The sequence below is a fragment of the Ceratotherium simum genome, chromosome 36 (assembly GCF_057802395.1).
Source record: "Ceratotherium simum simum isolate JZ-2026a chromosome 36, ASM5780239v1, whole genome shotgun sequence".
NCBI lineage: Eukaryota > Metazoa > Chordata > Mammalia > Perissodactyla > Rhinocerotidae > Ceratotherium > Ceratotherium simum.
In genome coordinates, this window is record NC_141935.1 from 5,155,032 (window position 1) to 5,173,089 (window position 18,058).

General features: G+C 35.4%; 1 protein-coding gene across 4 annotated transcripts in view; it reads left to right on the forward strand.

Annotated features, from left to right (window-relative positions):
- DENND1B (DENN domain containing 1B) overlaps positions 1-18,058 on the forward strand; it is a 245,462-nt gene that overhangs the window by 180,785 nt on the left and 46,619 nt on the right. For all 4 annotated transcript variants that reach the window (XM_087424346.1, XM_087424343.1, XM_087424345.1 and 1 more), the window contains one exon: positions 15,276-15,366. In XM_087424346.1, coding sequence (XP_087280472.1) covers positions 15,276-15,366 — 91 coding nt within the window. The remainder of the gene's footprint in view (positions 1-15,275; positions 15,367-18,058) is intronic.

Genomic DNA, 18,058 nt, shown 5'->3' on the forward strand with positions numbered 1-18,058 from the left:
ACCCAGCAATTTCACTCTGAATTGTGCATCAAAGTCATTTACCAAAATTGCTCATAACAGCAAAATGCTGATAGTAATGTAGATATTCATCAGTATTAAAACGAATGAATTGTTACATTCATACAATAGAACAGTATACAGCAGGGAAATGAATGAGCTGCAGCAAAACTGAATATGAATGAATTAAATGAAATAAACAAGTCACTGAAGAATTAATATGATGAGTCCTTTTATGTAATGTTCAACAGCAATAAAAATTAAGTAATATATTATTTAGGGAAACATTTATGTGATGAAACTATAAAGAAAGACAAGGAGAGGATAAGCTGAAAGGATTGTGGTCTTTTCTGTGGAGAAGGAGGGGCACACAAGGAGGGACCTTCTAAGGAAGGGAATGTTCTGGTAGTTTGCTTTATCATTATTATTTAAACTCTTAATTATTTAAGTTATTATTTAAATTATTAAGTACTGTATAAAAACATATTTTTTAATGTTTCCAGATTAGCCAGTAATAAGCTGTTTTCATTGACAGTTGACTTCCTAACCTCTTTGGGCCTCAGTTTCTGCATTTGTAACCTGAGTTAGACTGAAAGGTCATTGAGTTTGAGATACCTTTCGGCTCTAACATTCCATGATGTCATGAAATAAACATAGTGTAGACGGGTGATAGCAGGCTCCATTTGGATAAATTTCTCTGGAGATAATGGATTTGGAAGGAATCCCAGAAGCAGCTTCTTAAATCCACAACTTTGACATCACCACTTTCTTTAGCTAGCCGCTTTACAAAGATTTAAGCCATCGTTTTTAGGTCTCTTACCTTTATCTCCTATTACACTAACACAATAAAGGAAATTATTTTTGTGTGTATATGTATTGCTTGTCGTTAAGGCCACTGGAACTGAAGTTTTTTCTGCTCATTTTATTATGAACTTCCCATGGCTAAGGACCATGATTGAATTTAGTGTGTCCCTCCAAGAGCCTAGACTAGAACAACAAACTTATGAGATCTCCATGAATATAGGCCCCCTTTTAGCCGGCAACCTAGATTACTGTTAAGAAATGTGTATAGTAGTGAAGGAGTTCAAATGTATTATAATAGATACATTTTTTCCCAAAATAATTCTGCTTGTACATATTCTAACTTTGTCAGAGAGGAAAATGATAGGGAAGATTCAAATCAGAAAAACTTCTTTTAGTATTCCTCCAAAACCTTTTCCTACCTTTCACAAGCTAATATAAATGTGTCTTTCTCAAACTTTTCCATCCAACAAAGTGCTCCTCATGGTAGAAGAGAACATGTTTTTAAAAAGAATGGGGGTGTGGCTCTAGGAGCCCACTGAAAAGCACAACCTTTCATGAAGCCTTCTGTATTTTTCTAAAACATTCATACACATTGTGAATTCTGTACCACAATGTAGCTGTGTCTATTTTAAAGTGAAAATATTTTAGATAAATTACCCTCCTCCAGCCCCCTTCATCTTCAAGTAAAATTAAGTTTTCAGTTAAATACACCATATTCATCCTTTGGCTTTGAGTTCCTGGTCTCACCACTATGTGCCACTAGGGGCACGCCTATCCCATTGTTAATAGCATTGGCTCGGAATCCAACAGACCTGGGTTTGTATCCTGCTTCTGCCACTTTCTCAGAGTACACAATGTAAGGTGCTCAGTGTCTCTCTGGGCTTCAAATCCTTGCCCAGTTTCTTATAACTAATGCAACGTCCAAATACATTGAATATTCCTTCAAACACACCTTTCACAGAGTAAAATTTTGCATATGCTGTACCATACCACCAGTATCAGTATGCGCCCTGTCATTTTTCCATAGCCTGCTCAAATGTCAACCCTTATGCCAGTCAACCCTTAACCCTTACATCCTCTCTGTTCCCTTAGAACTTTGTTCATACCTGAGTTACAGCATTTATCCTGTTAAATTTATCTCTTTTTATATCTTCCTTCCCCTCTCTAAAGTCTTCTCTGATTTTCCTCCCCCTCGCTAGGTCTGCACTCCTTACTCTGTGCCTGTGTTACTTTGAAGACATTGTGGTTGCTCATCCACTCTGACAATTACATACTGAGCTTTTGTTTTGTGTCAGGTAGTGCTGCTCCGAGCACTTGAGATTCAGAGCTGTGTAACCTGCTTTCGTGGAGTTGGTATGTCTAGTGAAGGGAATGGGTTAACGAACAAATAGATAATATCAGCACGTGATAAGTTCAGAGGGTCTGAGATATTGACTGCATGGCTGATTTAGATTGGATGATTAGAAGAGGCATTACTGAAAGGATGATATTTAAGTTAAGTCTAATGAAGGAATCAGTTTTGAGACTATCAAAGGAGGAACCTCATTTCAGGTAGAGGGGATTGCCATTGCAAAGACCTACAGAGGGAAAGAACTTGGCTTTTCCTAGGATCAGAATTAAAAATCAAGTGTGGACAAGGAAGAGAGTTGCATTAGATGAGGTTAGAAGGGCAGAAAGGGAACGGATCATGCATGGCTTTGAAGGCATGCGTTTTCATTTTATTCTAAATGAAACAGTATGCTATCGGGAAGTTTTAGGTGAAGTGTGACTGGATTTTTCTTACATTTTATAAAGATTGCCCAGATGACTCTGTGAAAATGGACTAGAGGAGAGAGAGGTGGCCAGAGTCCAGTTCTGAGGCTGTTGCAGTGGTCCAGGACAGAATCAATGGTAGCTTGGACGAGGGTGGTGGTAGAAGAGATGGAGAGAAACAGAGCAGATGGAATTTGGCATGTTTGGGAGGTAGGATTGCCAGCTCTTGCTGATGGGTTAGAGAGAGAAGAGGGAAATATGAAATCAAAGATAATGCCCATGTCTGTATTTTTATATTGGCACTTCTAATAATTCTTTTTAATTTACATATCAAATTTTCTCAGTAGATTATGAGCTTTTCCAGTAATAGGACCATATGCGATTCAATTCTGTGTACCTGGTTTCTTACATAGGATCTTGTCAATGCTGGGTGCTAAATAAATTTTAGTAAAATTTCTCTGTAACGTGTTTTATATTACTACCTATAAAAAGTAATTTTGAATACTAAAGTATTTTTATACTACAGTGATAACAGCCTTAAATTATATATAAGGACTCTGAGATTAGGGAGATGTATTTCTGTTTCATAAAAGTAAACTTTTCATTATGACCACAGAAGAATATGATAACAAGAGTACCTTTACTAAAGAACATATAAATAACATTAGGGTAAAAATCCTCAAAATCAATAAAGTGAAATCCCTATTCCATTTTGTAAACATGTTGCCAATTCATCAAATTTTCATTATATAAAGAACATACTTCTGTGGATATAAGTAGACAAATCTTATTCCAGTTTCTTAAGAGAATACTTACCAGGAAATTGAATTAAAATTCATTTTAGTTTTCTGATGGAACTTGAAGAACTACTGTGTCTAACACAACTATTGTGAGGGAATACCTGAAAATTTATGATTTGATAAAATATATCCTGTGTAGTTTTAGAAAGGGAGGGGGTCATACTTAGCTAATCTTCAGTAGTTCTTTGAAGATATACTGCCATGATGCATAAGGAAGATTCAGTGGCTATGATATAGCTTGATATTTTTTTTTCCTAAAGGCATTTGACAAAGTGCCACATCAAAGATTAATCACTAGACTGCAGTCTTTGAATATGAGGCAAAACAGGGTGATGTTTAAAGTGCCAATCTGGGCCCATAAAAATAACTTTCTGATATGTTCAGTACTTTATTTTAGATCCTAATTCATAAAATATATTTCAAAATGCATTGTATCATAATCCTAAAAACCTAAATTGGAGATTATCAGATAATAGTAAAACACTGTAGATGGTAGTGTGGTTATCTGTTTATTTATTAAACAAACATTTATTTGGTACCTACTGTGTGAAAGTCCACTTGCTAAGTGATGATTGTTTTCATATTTGTCATAGATTTTTAAAAGCTTGATATATTTCCCTAAAATATTAATTGTAAACAGAAAAATTTTAGCTTTATAATGGAGAAACCCAGCAGACACCACCTTGACTAGGTGATCAAGGTTGTCATCCCCAGTAGAAGTAAGACAAATTGACATCATGTACCCCCTGAGGAGATTTACTGAGAATAGGGCACAGTCACCCCTTGGGTATTCTTGCCCAAAATACATAACGTCAATCTAATGATGAGAATACATCAGACAAACCTAAACTGAAGGGCATTCTACAGTACTCTCCCAAAGTGTATAGATCATGGAAAGCAAGGACAGACTGATGAACCACAGATGGAAAAGACTGGATTAGATGCCGAATAAAAACAAGAGATTAGTAGAAAAACTGGTGTAACATGAATGTAGTCTGTAGATTATTCACTAGTATTATACTGGTGTTAATTTCTTGCTTTTGATAAATGCACCATGGTTATATAAGGTGTCATCATTAGGAGAAGTTGGATGAAACTTATGTGGGAACACTCTGTTGTATTTTTGCAACATTTCTGTAAATCTAAAATGATTTCAAAATAAAAGTTTGAACAAATTGCCAAAAAAAAATACCAATAGAACATTCACATTAAGGGATCTTAATGTCTTCTTGCTAGAGTCTCTTCATGCCACCATTATTATACTTTCTGCATTGTTATCCTATTATCTATGGTTTCTCCTGAGAGGAAAGCTTTTGTTTTTACAGGTATAATGAATAGGAAAAGAATCCTTGCTTTATTCTTCTTAAATATACCTTTCTTATAGACTTATTTATTCCCATATTGACTACTGATACTTCTTATAATACCCTTGTGTCTTTTCATCTGTAAGATAACTTTCTAACTTTTTCCTCCTGTTTCTCTAGGCAATTCCTTCAGTGTCCTTTGTAGTTATGCTTACCTTCCACCTGTTCCCTACCTGTTGCAGTTCTCTTGGCTTTATCCTCAGACCTCTACTTCTCTAACTCATACCATCTCACTGGGTTTTCTCTTGTAAGACCATAACTGCATTAATTACCTATACATGATGAGTCCCAAACGTATCTTTAGCCTAGACCCATATAAATGTAAGTGTGTGTGTATATGTATCCTTATACATACACACCCCCATACATATGCAGTCGTTGCCTGTGTACATACATGCATCTGGACACATATACATATACTGGACCCTCCTGCACCATTCTTTTGGGAACTAGTGCTACCCTGTTGTCTAAACCAGAAAATTAAAAGTCATCTTTTCTCATGCCATCACTACCGACCTTTCTTGCACCCACTTTCCAGTTGTTTACTATGTTCTGTTGACTCTGCTTTCTAAATACTACTTAGATTTACCTATTTTGTTCTCTCCAATTTCAGTGTCAATGACTTAGGTTTGATAACCTAACTTAGGTTGGATAGGTTTTATGTTCTTTCATTTAGCCCCCCTTTCAAGCCATACTCCATTCTGCTTTGGGAGTGTTCTTTCTGAAAAGCAAATCTTATATCTTTCCCATCATATTTAGGATGAAGTTCAACTCCCAGCCTGGCACACAAATTCCTTCATCTTCTGGCTTCTCTCTCTCTAATCTTTTCTCTGATACTTCTCCAAATACACTTGCTACAGCCATTCTGAACGATTTGCTGTTAGGTCTCTGAAAATGGTTTCATGTCTTTATGCTTCTGAACTTGGATTGTAATAGATGCTTAATAAATAGAGAATGAATGACAGTAATTATGAATAAATAAAAATAATCTTTCTTGAATACTGAATTATGCTGGGTACTGTTTGAATGCTTTATCTAATCTAGTTTAACCTTCACAATAACCATGTCATTACATACTTTATTACTGCCACTTTGCAGGTTATAAACCTAAATTATAGGGGGGTTAAATAACTTGCTGAGAGTTTACACAGTAGCTAGTATGTGGTAGAGCCAGGATGTGGATCCAGGGAGCCGTTAATATTTACTGTCCCTCCAGGAATAAATGAATGAATAAATGCAGGTATGCTTGTTTTCTTCCTACCTCCTCTGGTTTGAATACTCTTTCTCCATTTTACATTACCAAACTCAGTCATTCAAGACTCAGTTCAGATGTCCCTTTTCCAGGTTCTTGACCTCCCAACCATCTATAAATTCCTTTCCTTTCAGCATTTTGGATTTGCACCATATAATATTTCTTGGTTTATTTAGCTCCTTCTTGAGTTGTACGCTCTGTAAAGACAAGGATCATTTTTTAAGTGTTTTTGTATCCTAATATCTAATGTTTAATAGGCACATAGTATTGTTAAATAAATTTATTATTTATTATTAATAAAATTCTGAGTGACTCCCTATTATGAGGAATAGGCATGAAAATGTTTTGCCAGTTCTGATAAAATGCTTATAAAATTGAATATAATGGAACTCATTTAGTGATAATCCAGAAATTGTAGGAGTCAAGTGGTACTCAGTTTTAAATTGAGTAGTGTGTATAATTTTAAACCTAGATTCACATAATGGTGTAGTGTGCAGAAGTGAAAATTCTGTGAGATCCTGAGCTCTCTCTATATTTTGTTCTATGACCCACTTTCTCTGACTTAATAAGATATTGGATAAAAGGAGTGGGTCAAAAACCACATGTTTTCCTTTTATGTTAGCTAGAGATTTTGGAAGATTTTAGAAAACTTGTAACAAATTTCTACATTTTCCCATTAATCTTTTTAAAAAGAAGCATAATAGTTATTTATGGTATGTAATCTGTAGCTAAGATCAACACATGCTTTACTAGTACTAAAAATTCAACAGTTTTGGAATATTAGGAAACATTTGACATATGAATAGATGGAAGATGGTAATTGTATCAAGCATATATTTGATAACATGAAAAAGAAATAAAAATAAAATGTGACATAGGGAAGATATGGAGCCTTACTGGCAGAAGGAAGGAATGCACAGGGGAGATAGCTTCTCAGGACAAGGAGTACATTTTTTTCAGCATCCTTTGTTAACTAATTTCAAGTAGTATCCTAAACAGTGTTTCTCTAAGTGTGGTCTCAAACCACCTGCATCAGATTTACCTGGAAAGTCTATTAAAGATGCATATTCTTGAGTCGCACCTTCAGAATTTCTAATTCAGGAGGCCTGGATTAAAACCCAGGAATCTACATTATTAATGAAATACCATAAAATATATGCACATGAAAGTTTTAGAAACACTCATCTAAGTATTCTTTATTCATTCTCTCACTCAGCAGTATGATTTGAGTGTCTGCTATATACTGGGCAGTGTTCTGGATGCTGGGATACATCAGAGAACAAAGCAGAAAAGAATTTATGACTTTGTGAATCTTTTATTTCTAGTGGGAGAGAGACAGACAATAGATTAAATATGTTATGTACAATGTTCAAAGATGGAAAGTACTATGGAAAAGTAAATAGAACAGGTCGGCGGACTACCTGGGGTCAGGGTGGAATTGCAATTTGAAATAGTGTAGTCAGTGTAGATTTCATGGGGAATGTGGCATTTGAGCAGACTCTTGTAAGGTGGTCAAAGATGGAAGCAGAGGGAAAAAAGATTTAGAAGGCTACTGCTGTAATCTGGGTGAGAAGTGATTGTGGTTTGGAACTGGTTGGTAGAAGATCTGATGAGAACTGGTCAGAGTATGGATCTATTGTGAAGATAAAATATGTGGATGTTCTGAAAGATTTAATATGAAGTGTGAGAGAAAGGAGTCACAGGTGATTCCACAATTTCTTTTCTTTTTTTTTTTTGAGTAAGATTGGCCCCGAGCTAACATCTATTGCCAATCTTCCTCTTTTTCTTTTTTCTCCCCAAAGCCCCAGTACATAGTTGTATATCCTAGCTGTGGGTCTTTCTGGTTCTTCTATGTTGGACGCCGCCTCAGCATGGCTTGATGAATGGTGAATAGGTCCGCGCCCAGGATTCAAACCGGAGAACCCTGGGCCATGAAACAGAGTGCAAGAACTTAACTGCTATGCCACTGGGCTGGCCTCCAGATTCCACAATTTCTCATCTGAGAAACTGGTAGGATGTAGTTGTCATTTTATTTAAATGGGAAAGATTGTGCACAGGAAAGATTTTGGTGAGAACAGGAGTTCACTTTTGGACATGTTAAGTTTGAGATGTCTATTAGACGTCTATTTCCATTGGTTAAGCAAATGGATAAATGAGGCAGAGGAGAAAATTAGACTGGAGATATAAATTTGGGAGTCATTAGCATATAGATAGTATTTAAAGCCATTAGACTGGAGACCAAGTGAAATTACTGAAGGAGTGAGGATAAATAGAAATGACAAGAGGTCCAGAGACTGGACAATAGCAGAGGGCAACAGCAAAGGAGGCCAAGAAAGAGTGAGTGACCAGGGAGGTAGGAGAAAATTCAGGGCAGTAAGTTATCTTGGCAGCCAAGTAGAGAAAGAATACCAACGAGGAAGGAATCAACCCTTTCAAATGCTCATTACAAATTAATTAAAACAAAGACTTGAAACTGACCACTGGATTTAGTAATGTAGAGATAGGATGACCTCAGCAAGAGCTATTTTGCTGAAGTGACGAGGAAGAAATTGTGATTGAAGCATGGAAGGAGAGTCATGGAGACAAAAGTACTGACAGCTCTTTTGAGTCTTTCTGTCAAGAGGAACAAGAAACAGACATAGCTAGAGAAGTGAGTGGAGTCAAGAGGAGAAATAACACATTTGTAGGCTGTTGGGAAGATCTAGTAGAGAAAGAAAACTATACTAGAAGAGAAAGGAGGAAAAATTGTAGAGGAGTTGGTCTTTGTGAGGAGCACAGATACTTCATGCATAACAGGAGAAGGCACAGTCTATGGGAGGAGGAGGAGATGGAGGAAGCAGGTAAATGGGATGCTTCGAGCTTGCAGCTTGCAGAATTTCTCTTTTAATTGCTTCAGTTTTTTTTTTTTTTCCCCCAATGAAATTAGGAAGCAAGGTTATCAGCTGAGAGAGAATGGGGGAGGTGGTTGGACATTTAAGGAGAGAGAAGATATGAAACAGATGGGAGAGTGAATGGACTAGAGAGAAAGTAGAATAGTTTGGCATCATTCTGAGGCGTTTGCGATTGCAGATTATGAATTTAACATGAGAACAATCCTCACGGTTCATTAGTTTTTCTCTAGACACCTGGAGCTTTGTACAGGCCTCCTGAGTACGTGCGTGCTCCTGCTTCAGCACATTCTGTGTGCTGTCGGTTCCCTTTTCCTGGAATCCTCTTGTCCCGTTAACCAGTTGGCCTACTTCCTTAAGCCTTGGCTCACATGTCGTCTTCATCATATCTATCCTGACCGCACTATTTCAAATTGAAAGTTTCCTGCCCCACACTCCCCAACCTCCCTTATGCACTTCTATTTTCCAACACTCGTCATTTTCTAACATACTACATAATTTATTACATTTCTTATCTCCTGCTATTACTCCTCCCCTCCCCCACCAGATCTTTAAGCATCATGAGGGCTTGAATTTTTGTCTGTTTCATTCATTTCTATTTTTCAGGCATCTAGAAATGTGCCTGGCATATAGTAAACACTCAATTAAATATTTATTGAATGATTGAATTAATTAATTCTTTGATCTGGTGGTCATGAAGTTCAACAGACCCAATTCTGATGCAAATTATTTAATGTCTGTCTGTTGGTATGTCCTTGAAGGTCCTATTGTCGAGTTAATGTTGTTTTAAGGTATTAGTTCTAATAATAAATTGCACTGAATAGGCTTTTTATACTCTTCAAAATATTTTCCTGTTCCTTATACCATGGAAGTCTAATTTAGTATACTTACAGTCATATGATTACCTAATCTTTGAAATGGAATAAAAACAAAAATTTATTCCTATTCCTTCACATACTTAATTCTCTTGGTTAAGCTCTAAACTGACCTACCTTATTCCCACTTGTGGTAGCAGTTTCTGTTTATATATAGCTACTAACGGAATGTCTTGCATTTAGCAGGTGTCTATAAATAACCGTTGATTTAATTTATTGTAACACTTGAGTGGAGTTTTCACTAACCTGTCAAGGTTTACCAAGCATTTATAAGAAGAAATATTTAAATTAGACTACTTATTTTTTTAGCCCAAAGCATTATGTAGAAGGTAAATTTTAAAGATCCATAAGAAATTAATATATTTTAAAAGTAATTTTTTTACAGTATTTAAATTTTTTCTTTAAATTGCTCAAGATTCTGATTCATTAAAAAATGTATTTTTCGGGCTGGCCCGGTGGCTTAGCGGTTAAGTGCGCGAGCTCCGATACTGGTGGCCCGGGTTCGGATCCCGGGCGCGCACTGACGCACTGCTTCTCCAGCCATGCTGAGGCCGCGTCCCACATACAGCAACTAGAAGGATGTGCAACTATGACATGCAACTATCTACTGGGGCTTTGGGGAAAAATAAAAAAAGGAGGAGGACTGACAATAGATGTTAGCTCAGAGCTGGTCTTCCTCAGCAAAAAGAGGAGGATTAGCACGGATGTTAGCTCAAGGCTGATCTCCCTCACACACACACACAAAAAATGTATTTTTCTCTAGCTCTCAAGACTTTAATTTTATTAGATTAGCTATCTTATCTTTGTGCCCAAGAAGGATTTCTAACAGGAAATAAACTTTTGAGATATGGTAATTTTTCCTCCGGGCTGAAAAAGGAATTTGGGGTGTAGATTTGTTTATTGTGTTGCTCCTGTGTCTCTGCTGCTTTGCTTCAGTAACAAGATTGTCACGTTAGCACCAAAAACAGCACTCCATCTTCCCTCTTTCCCCGCTTGGTAAAGAATTGCACCAGTGACCCTCTTTCCCCAGAAAAATCTTTTTTATGAACTTTTTTAAAAAATCAAATATTTCTTTAAAAATTATATAAGAATCTTAAAATTTAATTATTGTCATCCTCTGAGTTTGGATAGATTGATTGCAATTAAATATTTATATAACATATGTCTAGACCACTAAAGGCACTTAGAATGCTAATTAATAGGATAACTTATTTTAGATTTTTAGATTAAATGCCAGAAATGCACTGACTGGTGAAGAATTAAAGAACTGTGAAAAGCATACAATTTATCTCTTAGTGGAATGATACATTGCTACCAGTCTACTGGCTATATATTCAGATTTAATCTGTGACTTGATCAGAACACACTCTTTATAGTTTGTGTAAAGAAGCTTGCTGTCAAGTCTATTCTTTATATTTTATTGCATTTTTTAAAACATCCATTTTGTAGTTAATTGTATTTTAAAAATTGAGGTGGTGAATGTTCATTTTCGTATAACAACATTGCTTACTAAAGTGCATTTAAAATAACAGATAATTTCTTTGAATTGATTCCTTTTCCCATTAAGACGGTTATTTGAAGATAAAAATGCTTTGAAAAACCTTAATGATATCAATATCAAAAAGAGTAGCAGGAAGCACTTTTGCTGCTTCAAAACATTTATCTTATAACCTGTTTTCACACTACTTTAAGATTGTGGCATAAGGATTAACAAAATCCAGTTCTTAAAATTATTGATGGTTTAGAGGGAATAATATTACTGATCTTGAGGATTATATATATTCTTATTTAAATCAATTTTATTTGTAATTTGTAGTAAAATTATGGAATCCATACTATGGAATTATGTCTGTGAATTTTTTTGAGATTTTCAATTACGTTATTTATGTTTTGATGTGATTATTTAGGGTGTTTAGTTCCAGGTTCCAATTTTCATTTCTGGAATAAAAAGCAAAATATTAAGATTTATGTAAAAAGCATCATCTTAAAGCAAGCTTTTCAATTTCTTTAAAAATCTGCCTATAACCTGATTTTATGTTATGTCTGTTATGTTATGTCTTCATTGTTAACAGTTATTCATCATTATTTGTCATTACTTGCAATACCAAAGTAATTCTTCCAAAACGTATGTCTTCCAATTAGCTAAATATACATGTTTACTAAATGATATGGGTAACTGTTAATGAAGCAACAGTTTACAGCGCATAGTAAAATCATAGCTTTTCCAACGTATAATATTTTTGAGTTTGAAATTATTTCTATGCAACAGTAGCTAAAAATGATCTTATCTTTTTCACTTACTACGAAATGCTCCCGAGTTATTAGAGTGGTGTGGCCATGAACCACCTCCACTTGGGGAGAAACCTGTTATTGAATCAAAAATAGAGAAAGGAGCTTAGAGAACTGGTACCTTCAGCATTCCTCTCCATTAATACATGTTTCAGTTTATTCCTGGGTGTCTATATTTGTATATGTGCGTATATATAATATGTGTATGTGTGTACAGAAAATCAATCTTTCATTTTAAGAACATTTTCATTATGTATATTGATAAGTGATTGTCACTGACAGGACTGTTTGCAAAGTCAGTGATAACACGTGGCATCTTACCAAGTGATTAATTTCTCTTGGCTCAAATCACTAGTTTAGTACACAAAGTAGTTACTCATGCTCAAAAACACATCATCAGTAAATAGTTTTGGGATTTATCTCTTTTTAGACTTGAACTGTTCCACTCAGACTAAAATGGATGGATTATTTCCAGTAAACACAAAAATGAAAACCTTTTAAAAAGTCTTGTAGTCTTAATCTTTTAAAGCAAATTAAGTCCTTTAAAAGGATGTCTTAGTTCTTTCCATTTGTCAGTAATGTATTACTTTAAATTTATCATTTTGCTTCACCTTATTTTTTTTTGAAAATGATGCTTAGTCCATCAAATTAGATCACTTTAGTTTGATTTATAATGCTGTGTTGAAAATGTGTGCAAGTCAAACTTTGCAAGCATTTTAAGCTGCTTTCTTTTCAAATTAACCATTTATTGTATGTAGCAAAGACACTAACATTATAAGTTACTACCTTTTATCTCAAGATAGATGAAATGAGTAATTCCATACATTATAATTATTTAACTTTTAAACCATGTAAAGTATATGACCTTTAGCATTGTTGCAGTATACTTCAGTCTTTCAGCAAACATTTATTCATTTCAAACTAGATGTTAGGCATTTTGCCAGGTCTTGAAGATGCATACATGAGAAAGACAGTCATCCTTCCCTCACAAAGCTCAGAAATTGATAGAGATGGAAAAGGTGGTGGTAGTGGGAAAAGTGGACTTTATTATTTAACCTTTATTCTATGCCTACAATATGGGAACTTCATATTATTTTAATTAACTCTCACAAAACCCCATAAGGTATTTATTATTATTCCATGTTACAGAAGGGGAAACAGTCTCAGAGATAGCAAGTTGCCCAAGATCATAAAGCTGATAAGTGGCTGAGTTGTGATGCAGACCTTTCATACTCCATGTTTATTTTTGTTTATACTATCAGAAACTTCTTGCATGCCAAGCATAATGAAGATATAAAAATAGGTAATCTATGGTCCCTGCCCTCAAAGAGTTCTAATTTTTATGAGAGCAACTCATACTCTAAAAAAAAGCCACAACTGTATCCTTTTAGTCTGTGTCTGTTTATACCCATCTTACCACACTTTTGGTCAAAACCATTCTGTGGTAATAAAAAGGTAGAGAAACCACATTTGGAAGAGGAATCCATTGGTTCATCTGCCGTTCTTTCTTAATTTTGATATGCAAGAGATTTATATCTCAAAGTCTTATAACTTATGTAACTTACTGCTATCAATTATCTTAAGTTGCTGCTTGAGGAATACTGAATTGCCCTATACAACTCCTCTCAATTAGTTTTGCCCGTTGACTATTTAAATAGAAAACTAGGGCAGAGTGTGAGAATTTTTTAAAAGGCAAGCTACTTTATTTTTAATTTTTTTAATTTTTATTTTTTTTGGTGAGGAAGATTAGCCCTGAGCTGACATCTGTTGCCATCTCTCCTCTTTTTGCTGGGGAAGGTTGGCCCTGGGCTAAAATCCGTGCCCATCTTCCTCCACTTTATATGTGGGATGCCTGTCACAGCATGGCGTGATAGGCAGTGTGTAGGTCTGTGCCCAGGATCTGAACCTGTGAACCCTGGGCCGCCAAAGCGGAGTGTGCAAACTTAACCACTACACCACTGGGCCAGTCCCAGGCTACTTTATTTTAATTTAGCTGAATTTTAAATTTCTAGGATGAAAAATTGTGGCTAGACTTAATTAATTCCAGGATGAAAATAAACATTTTTTGTTAATCTTCAAATCTGCCCTTCAAACATCATTTAAATCATTCTTGTGTTATCCTCTGCCTCTTATGCAAGGGAGCCTTAAAGATACTTCACCTTCATTATGAATGGAGAAACCTCAAAACATAAGATTTTTCATAATCCAAGAGATACAAATTTCAGATGCCACAGATCAACAAAATAAAAAGTAACCAAGTGCCAATAATACATATGTATGCAAAATATATCATTGGTATACACCTGGGGTTGGTCAGCAAAATAATCACCTAGGGATATTTTTCAAAATGCAGTTTCAATACTCCCAAGATTCTGATATGCTGTTAATGTAGGAAGAAGGTGGAGACGGGGTGGAACAGACGGTAGAAGATACTCGGCCGGGTGTCTGCATTGTGAAAAGGATCTCCAGGTGCTTTTGATAGTGCCTCTTTCCCACTCCAATCTCTTCTTTCAGAATGCTGAAAACGTTGTTTAAAACAACATTATACAAATCAAGCCAATATGTGTTTACCTGAACTATATTTAAATGCATAATCATAGTTCTGACCATTCAATAAGTGTGTACGCCAGAAATTATGAAAATTGTATGTGTTTTATTGTTAAATGGTTAGAATTATCTGGTGCTATATTATGCTTTAGAACATAAAAGTTTAGATGAGGAATGTTTTATTTTGCTGGGTGAAGTTAATATTAATCTCAAAAACAGTAATATCTGACATTTCTTGGACACTTACTGTGTCAGAGACTGTGCTGGGCACATTACCTAGGTTAATTTAATTTGTTTGCAGCAGTGATATGAGGTAGATACTGAGAAAACCGAGGCCTGGTGAGGGAGGACACAGCCTTGTGGGCAAAAGGCTGGGCTTGGCAGCAGTCCTTGTGCAAATCCCTCTGCAGAGGTTGTGCACTGAACAACCTGTCCAGAGCCTGTGATCTCTACTACTGCTCTTTCCATTTCTTGTTAATGAAGTTAGAGTCTGTGCTCTACATTTGTGATTTAACTAATTAGCTGCTGAGCACTGAGCACCTGCTATTTCAACTGAGAATTTTCTTGTCAGGTATATGTGTATGTGTGTATCTGCATATATATGCGTAATTTATATGAGTGTCCACTGTTAATATTTTTGATATAAGTAGAATTTTAATCTTATGAAGTAAATGAAAGTTAACACATTGGACACTTTTTAATTTCAGTTTATCGATGGTCGACTGGCAAAACTGAATGCGGGAAGGGGTTTCTCTGATGTATTTGAAGAGGAGATCACTTCAGGTGGCTTTTGTGGAGGTAAAGACTAGTTCCACTGTAACTATCCATTTTCTGAATAGCAGTTATCTTGATTTTTCCACTTGTGTATGATGTAATCTACTTCATAAACAACTATTTTCTCCTAAACATATAATGTCTTAGATACATTTTTTCATCTTATAAGAGCTATGGTCTTAACTTATTTTGCCAGATATCTGTTTTTCAGAGCTTTAAGAGGGTCTCATGAATTGGTAGTTGTTTGCTTGGATAATCTCTTAGTAAATATCACAGAAATGCAATTAGTTTATATCTTCCTGCTTTTCCCTCTGCCTTGTTTTCTCTGCTAGAAAACTACTAGTGGTGGCCACTACTAGGTAAGAATTAAAGAACTGGGATTATAGTTGAAAATAGTACATTGTAATATAATCCAGAGAGAAAGGTTTGAATACCGCAACTGCTTCTACATTTTTAACTAAGTGTATTATTATAGAAGTCTTGACACTTTTTGCTTTGCAGACCGCTGCACCATTAGGAAAAGACTTTTCGCTTTACCATCCCATATGCTTACACTTGTCGTTGTGGAAAGCCCTCACTTAAAGCAATGGAAGGAGTCATATTATTTTTATGTGTGAAACATCAGTTAGGTGATATCCCATTTTTATTTAGTACAATTAACTTTAATATAATTAAACAATTACATTGTTTGACATGTAAATATTCAATGTTATAATTATCTAGGCAATTAATGACTTATGAACTGATACTTTGTACATGATTGCTCTGGTATATAGTCCTGACTCTGCAGAGAATTTTGCTTGAGACCTTGAAATGCCCTATTCATTCCTTCAGCCAGCATTTGCTGAGTGTTTCCTATGTAATAGGCACTGTTCTGGTTACAGGGTGAACTAACAAACAAAAATCCTGGGGTGTTCATCTTCACCTGATATAATAGTAATTTTTTCAACTTATCTATAGGTTAAATTTGGAAAAAAAGTCTGTGTGTGACTAAATAAATGCTAGAATTGAGAAATAAAACATGAAGAGACGAATAGTAATAAGTACTCATTTACAAATTTTCCAAAATTTAATTTTATTCTTAAATAAGATTTATCTTTGCACCATAGAAATATAAAAACTTGAGATAATTCGTTTGTTAAAAGAGGTACAAATGAACTAAGCAGTTGTGGACCTTTATCTGATGTAAGCACAGCACTTTATTGAAAGCACTAGCTTTGGGGAAAACTTAGTTTACTTGACTCAGCAAGTAAGCTGAATGTGGAATCATTCAGCTCCTTGCTTTCCCCCAGCTCATGGGTAAAAATTTAGCTTCAGTGGAACTTTTGTTAAAATACTGCTTTTTACTTTTCAACTCAGACAAGCAAAATATTGTCAGCTCATGGACAAATTGCTTGAAGCATATAGTTAGTATTTACATAACTGCTGTCTCATTATCTTTATGACCCGTGGGGCTAGTATCTTATATGGAATTGAAGATGACATCTTTTGACAGTAAGGGGGTAGAACTATGATCCTTTTGTAGAGTTAAATTCTGTAGTCTTAACCATTTGTCCAGATACCTCTGTAATAGAGGGTAGGTGGCTTTTCTGGTGGGAGGATGGTCACTAAAATTTTTTCACTAAAAGTCTTATTGTTTAAGAAAGAATGGGAGAATATTGATCACCACGTAGCATCTGACTTAGAGACTCTGCATTTTCAGTACAATCTAATGAGAACCACTTTGTTCTTTCTTAAAGTGAAAAAGGTTTTGAACTCTTAAATCTTAAGTTGGGGGAGCCAGTACTGATCCGAAAGGAAAGCATAGTTCAACAAGTATTAATTTCAGGAGGTACAGTAAGAAAGTACTTTGAAAAATCATGCCTGGCTGTCAAGTGTTTTTTGTTTTTTTTTTTAAAGTATTAACTCTATTTCCAGTATTTTCTTTTTCTTTTCTTTTCCTTTTTTTGGAAGAAGATTGGCCCTTAGCTAACTTCTGTTGCCAATTTTCCTCCTTTTTTTTTTTTTTCCCTTTTTTCTCCCCAAGGGCCCAGTAGATAGTTGTATGTCATAGTTGTACATCCTTCTAGTTGCTCTGTGTGAGACACTGCCTCAGCATGGCTTGATGAGTGGTGCGTAGGTCGGTGCCCAGGATCCGAACTAGTGAACCCCATGCTGCTGAAGCGGAGTGCGTGAACCCAACCACTACGCCACAGGGCTGGCCCCTCAAGTGTTATTTTTTAATTGTTATATTTTAGGTTATTATCTTAGAGATACATACAGATTATTCTTAGAAGAAAATAAAGCAAATTCATTAGGATTTAAAATAAAAAGATAAATAATCTAATAAAAATTAGTAATGTTCTTACTAATGAGGGTATATATATATACTGTTTTGGAACCATATATAAATAGAGGTCCTAGAGGTCAGTTCCTAGAGGTCAGCTCCAAGCGTTTGTCATCTAGACTACATTTGTGAGAAAGAATATGTCTATGTCATGATGTTGAACTGTTCTTCAAGGAAGTAAACTGTTATAACTGTCATTTCTCTCATAGTAATAATTATTATAGTTGTTCATACTTATTGAATATACGTGTGTAGCGGAAGCACTTGTAAGACCTCTACAGATATTATCTCATTTAATCCTCACAGCACCCTATGAGGTACTTTGATTACCCCCGCTTGTATGAGGGCGTTCATCTCAATAATTTGCTCAAGGTCACACAGCTGGTGGTG